At 30.7% G+C, this 6,730-nt stretch overlaps 1 protein-coding gene across 1 annotated transcript; it reads right to left on the bottom strand.

Moving 5' to 3' along the window:
• Window positions 1-4,368: 4,368 nt before the first annotated feature.
• LOC145030857 (thaumatin-like protein 1b) lies at window positions 4,369-5,436 on the bottom strand. The gene is made up of 2 exons (XM_078979290.1): window positions 5,313-5,436; window positions 4,369-5,190 (listed from the first exon to the last, which is right to left on the bottom strand). Exons 1-2 carry the CDS (start codon window positions 5,362-5,364, stop codon window positions 4,526-4,528), a joined length of 717 nt encoding a protein of 238 aa, XP_078835416.1. The 5' UTR covers window positions 5,365-5,436; the 3' UTR covers window positions 4,369-4,525.
• Between the last annotated feature and the right edge of the window lie 1,294 nt (window positions 5,437-6,730).

Here is a 6,730-nt window from a genome sequence, read left to right as displayed (position 1 = left end):
AGCCAAGAGGACGACGCTTAGATTCAATTGGGGGCGAAGAATCGAGATTAGGGCAAATAGGGTTTTTGAGATTAATGGTAAGCACGCCCACATGATTTAAGGAAAATAATTCAACATTTTAGGGTAATTAAATATTTATTAATTGTCAAAATTAATTAATGGTTAAAATTACCATTTAACCTTTATTTAGGTTTTTGAAATGATTAGTTCAGAATCATTCATACATACATAAAGTAATTAATTAGAATACTTGAATATATATATATATATATATATATATATATATATATATATATATATATATATAATAGTGATATAAGAGCCCTTTTTGCGGCTCGTCTTGGGGTATTTGAGGATATTTAAATCCACATGATCGACCTTGAATTTTAGCATCATAAAAGCTTAAGTGAGAACGTACATCAAGAATAGTTTGGTTACCACTGCTAATCGATTGTGATTATGATATGTGCCTCTCCTCAATCCCAAATTCCACCATTTAAGTCTCCAAATCACAACTTCCCCTAATTTCATTCCATTCCAAGATTTTTGCGATCCCGTTTGAATAACATAATATATCATTTTCTGAATTTTAAAATTTACCCTTATTTACCTAGTTGTTTTATTTCAAAATTTTGTTGTTAGTTTAAATTCCGAATTAAAGGCGTACCTATTTTCCTTGGGGACAATTGTTATTCCCCCAAATAAGCATAATACATATGAAAATGATAAGAGATAATGACTTAAAAGGGTAATATATGTTTTGATTTTTACACATTTGGTCTGAGTTTTTTTTTTCCGTCCACATTTAAACCTTCAACTTGTTAAACTGTACACATTCAATCCATATGACCAGTTACTTCAGGTTAGTCAAGGAAAATGACTTAATAGGATAATATATTTCTCATTTTGTAGAAATTAGTCTTCATTATTTTTGTACACATTTAGTCCTTACTATCTGTTTTTTTTTTTTTTACCCATTCAGTAATTATGAATGATTTATTTAGATTTTTCTTACGACATTTTACGTGGGACCAGTGTTCTAAAAGGTGTGACGTGTGGCAAGGCGTGATATGACGTGTCATTGCACGTTAAGACGTGTTATGCTACGTGTTTTTATGTTTGAGACACGTTTTTTTTCTCTTTTTTTATGCATTTTCTAATCGGATATACAAGTATTGTGTTTTTTTGTTAATTTTTTGTTATTTTTTTGGTAATATAACACTTCTAAAAACTAGTTATTTGATATAAATCTATATTTATGTGGTAATATAATTATAAATTAATACAAAATCGCCGCCTTACATCACGTCTTGAAAAATGTCATGACCCGTTAAGCTTGAGTCTTGACCTTGCCACCACGTCACGTCTCGTACCTTTTAGAACCTTGTGTGGGGCAATCATTGATTAGGTGTTTGAGGTTGTTGATACTTATGTCCATTGCAATCTCGACTTGTTGGTTGTGTAGGTCTTGTGGTTTGGCTTAGGTGTTGTGTTCTGAACGTCGTAACTTCTTTATACGATATTAGATTTTAACGATCTTTATATCCATGTGTTCGTTTTTTGAGTCTACTACAATTTCGTTAAGATTATTCTCGTTAAAATGTAATATATTTTTACATATGATTTTATATAAAAAAAACATCTATACATGCATTCATAAAAAACGTATAGGTATAAAGATCGTTAGTAGAAATATATTACTTTTTAACGGGAGCAATCTAAATGAAAGTTATAGTAGATTGAAATATGAACGAACATATATAAAGCTCGTTAAAATCCGAGATCGTATGAAGAAGTCATGACGTTCATAACACATAACCTAAGCCACCAAGTAGTCGAGATCACGATGGACATAAGAATCAAAAGCCCCAAACACCTCATTAATGATTGTCTCATGTAAGATATCGTGAGAAAAACCTTAAAAATCATTCATACGTAGTGAATAAGTACAAAAACAAACATGACTTATATATATATATATATATATATATATATATATATATATATATATATATATATATATATATATATATATATATATATGAAAGACTAAATATGTACAGTTTAACAAGTTGAAGGGTAAATATAGACGAAAAAAAATGAAGTGACTAAATGTATAGAAATCGAAAAATATATTAATCTATTAAGTCATTACCCAAATAATAATGGTGATTATAATATTTTCCTTGGGACAGAAATCCTTGTCACTCGGGTACAAATCTAGCCCGCCTACATGCCCTTGTATTTAAAACCTTGTACTCACCTTCACAGATATTGGTCTCCATCAGACATATATTATAGATATCATATTTTTGATCTTAAAAACTCTTTTCTTTCCTAAAATTTGGTATCAAAATCATTTTTTATATTGCTATAAAATGCTTTTTATCTTTATTTTTTTATGTCGTTGTAAATTGCATTTTTTATGTGTGGTTTGATGGTTGCCTAATTATGGGGGTGTTTGAGATTACTTTTAAATATCAAAAGTTTTTTTTTTATAGAAGGACTTTTTGTAGAATGATTTTTTTGCAAAAGAAACTATTTAAAATGTGTTTGGATTAAGAAAATAATTTTTTGTGTAACTTTTACATGAAAGTCACAAAAAGTCAAAAAAGTTAGGTTTTTGTGACTAGCAGATCCGGGCTAGTCAATTTAGAGGCAATAGGGGTCAAAAATAAATTTTCGACAAAAGATTATTTAGAATAAATAATCTTAATCAAGTTGTAAAAAATGTCACAAGGTTTCCGTACATATAAAGAACGCCGAAATCCGAGTTATAACGAAGAAGTTATGGCCCGTCGAAGTTTCGCGACGGAACTAGCACGGCACCGGGAAGCGTAAATAGTGAATTTACGATGGAGGACTTTTTAGCCTTAGTGATCTAAATGAAATTCGTAGAATATGTTAAACTAAGAGCGTCGATAAAAAGAACGCCCAAATCTGACTTCGTATGAGGAAGTTATGATTTTTCTAAGATTCGGCTTAGCAGTGTACAGTCCGAAACTCGAATTTTAGTTTGAGCGGTTTTTGGATTACGCGACCTAAATGAGAGTTGAATATCTCATTCATAGGAACTCAACGGTAAAAAGACAGACGAAAACGGAGTCCGTATGAAGGAGTTATGAACTCTTCGCGGTCATTTAACAATCTAAACGCCTCCTACTATTAAATTTGAGATCGGTCGAGAATTAGCTGACGGAGTCTAAATGAAAGTTATAGATCTTGATTTTACCTACGCGTGGATATAAAGAACGTCAAAAACGGAGCTCGTATGCGAAAGTTATGATTTTTCTAAGTTCGAAGGCTGATACGCGATAGGGGGTGACGTGGCACCACCAGAATTGGACACGTGGCACCACCGAAAATCACGATGGAAATGAACCGGATACAATTACAGTCTTGTGGAGTAATGATCAAGCAGCCCAAGATAATGGTGGTTTGGATCCAACTGCAACCGAAACCGAACAATTCATGGATCCGGCCTAAACCGGTGACATTCCTCACAATAATAGCAGCCCATTGCAACCCGTTGATGATCATAATAACGTGCAAGTTCCGTCCCACACAACTATTCTACACAAACTTCAGTGTTGCCAAGAAAATTAAATGACTACGAGCTTAATGTGGATCATTTAATGTTGTCATTGTATGAAGAACCAGAGAATTATAAGGAAGCCAAAACGAACAAAAATTGGCTCGATATTACGAAGGCCTTAGCTCGGATAAGGTTCACAAAGATGAGATCCTTTCTTGGTGTGTAAGAATCACCCTCGACTTAGAAATTCAGGAGGTGATTGTTGGAGAATTAATTTGAGTCCAATAAGACAGTTAGCATGTTTGGATCAGATCACAAGAACTTGGAGTGTTGTCCAAGGTTTACATACAAGTCTTCCTTGAGCCGTAAGGAATGCTTATATGGAAAGTATTAAAGAATCCTAGTTCAATACTAGTAAGATATGTTTAGTATAAATTAGATAGGTTCATGTATTGTGTTACATTAGGTTGAAGTTTTCGAGTTATGTTTCTTCAATAAAGTCAGAAATGAGTTTTGGAATTCCTGCTTTCTCTGTTTATTTTCTTTAATAAACCACTTAGATATAAAAGATTAAAAGTTTGGTAATTTTCATGAGCATATTTGAGATTATCCAACATATATGCATGAGTTCCAAAAATGATCATTTATGTTCTTTTGTCAAGAAGGAAGCATAATGATCATTTATGGTCTTTTGTTGAATATTGAATATAACATATTTCAACTATGATATCTATTATATATATATATATATATATATATATATATATATATATATATATATATATATATATATATATATATATATATATATATATATATATATAAAACTAGAATTAGATAAAAATATCGTACTGATATGATTTATTAACCAACTAGGTTACATTATTTTATGTAGTTGATTTATTAATCAACTAGTTTACATTTATTTTATATATGTTGATTTATTAATCAACTAGTTTACAAATATTTAATGTCGATATGATTAATACATCAAGGGCAGAATGTAATGAGATAATCAGGCCCGGTAGGGCACGTAAAAGTGCTTGTCTTATCGTCGTAAGCATAACTATAAGCCTTTGGGCAAAGATTTTCGAAAAACTTGGAATAATTAGTTGGTGGGCATGTCTCCGGTCTATTGTAGGCGCCAGTGCAACAGTATTGTGGCTGGTTAAACGCCGCGCATGCACTTTTGCAACCGATTGTGCTACCGGATCCATCATTCACAGCCAACTCTGATAGACAACTAGCGTTTATGTCAACAGGACACTCGGTGGTTGGACAACCCCCGCCTTGTGGAACCACAGAAACCGGTAGATTAAAACCATCAACAAGGCTAACATCGTAATAGTCTTTAGAACTCGCATCTGCTAAGGTGAACTCAACTAGGGTTGCAGGTGGGGCTGCACCAGCACCGTTGCATTCTACTTGACCAGAACCACAATCTCCGCTGCTGCAACTGTATCTTCCACCATTATTTGAACAACCGAACCGAGCCCATACCCGACCGGACCATGATGGCGTCATGTTAATGGAGTTTGAGGCCTGGGGTGGCAGTTCAAATCCTGTTGTCACTGGTGTTCCAGTACTGGTCAAAGTGCCTGGTGCAATGGTGAATGCGCAATTGTTTTTTATTGTGAAGACCGTTGAACGAACGCCTGCAAAATATTTGATTTAATAAGCATAATATGCATGAAAAATCACATATCCAACGATCAACAAAGATCAAAACCATGTGTATTGTATGTAGATATATGCATGCAAAAAACTAAAATGTTACCATAAATTAAACTGATGGATAGGAAAAGGAAGAAGAGATGACGAATCGCCATGTTGACTACGTTTGTGGAAGTTATACGAAAATGGTCGAAGGGAGTTTGGGTTTTATAGGTGTAGTAGCTACATTAATTAGAAATGGACACGACAACAAGCTACATATTTAATAATAATAATAATAATAATAATAATAATAATAATAATAATAATAAGCTCCATTCAATAAGTCACTGCATTCCTGCGGTAATCTCCGATTTAATATTACCGTCGGTAATCTGTAGTTAGTCCTCCACTTTTCTTGTAGTGAAAAATATTTAAGTTCTTAGAATAATCTACATCATGACAAGTTCAAAACGAATTAATCATTTCAAATTCGGACGATCTCTTGTACGTAGAGTTATTATATATATATATATATATATATATATATATATATATATATATATATATATATATATATATATATATATATATATATATATATATATATATTATTTATTTATTTATTTATTTATTTTTTTTGTAAAAATAGGTTTCTAATCTTTTTGAATTAGTTTGTAGAAATAGGTTTATTTGAAAAACCTTTATAGAAATAGGTTAGTTTATAGAGGGACCATAATTCTATCACTAACAACTCTTATTTAGAGGGACCCATAATTCTATCACTAACAATTATTTACTCACGATCTAACTAAAAATTGATATGTATTTTCATCTTCAACCCTACTTTTTACAATTTCAGCCTTTTTAATTTGATATTATTTTTCATTTGCCTCTTCTATATATAAAACTCCAAACTTTACCTCTATTATATATCATGAATAATTTAATTTATTTAAAATATATAGTTATAATTTACATAATATTTTTTAAATACATACCACTATTGAATAATTTAAAATATATAGCTATAATTTACATAATCTTTTATTAATAATTTTGTGTATTTCAAGTTATTGAGAGAAATATTTTTTTATTTTATTTCTTAAAAATAACATATAAATTAGAATTATACACTTTAAATAAATTAATTGTGTGTAAGTAATAATAATGGTAAAACATGGTGTTTTCAATAATAAAAAAGGTAAATAAAAAGTAGATAAATTTTGAAGGGTTAAAATTATAACATATGAATGTTAGAAATGTAAATATATTAAATTTTTTTAGTTGGAAACGTTAGAAATAGTTAAGAATAGTTAGGACCGTTAGATTTGTAAAGCTAGTGGGGCCATTTTAAAAAACAATCTATTTCTATAAAGGTTTTCCAAACAAATTTACTTCTACAAATTGATTTAAAAATAGCCTAGTTTTACAAAAAAAAAAAAAAAACTCCTTGTATGTAGATAGTATCTAAACATTTACTGCAATTTATCAACAAAATGAAAATAAGCATCGCGTTTCACATCCCACATAACATACGAA

The sequence above is a fragment of the Lactuca saligna genome, chromosome 2 (genome assembly GCF_052625555.1).
Source record: "Lactuca saligna cultivar CGN05327 chromosome 2, ASM5262555v1, whole genome shotgun sequence".
NCBI lineage: Eukaryota > Viridiplantae > Streptophyta > Magnoliopsida > Asterales > Asteraceae > Lactuca > Lactuca saligna.
Note: the sequence above shows the minus strand (reverse complement) of the source record. Positions and strands in the feature narration are given on the sequence as shown.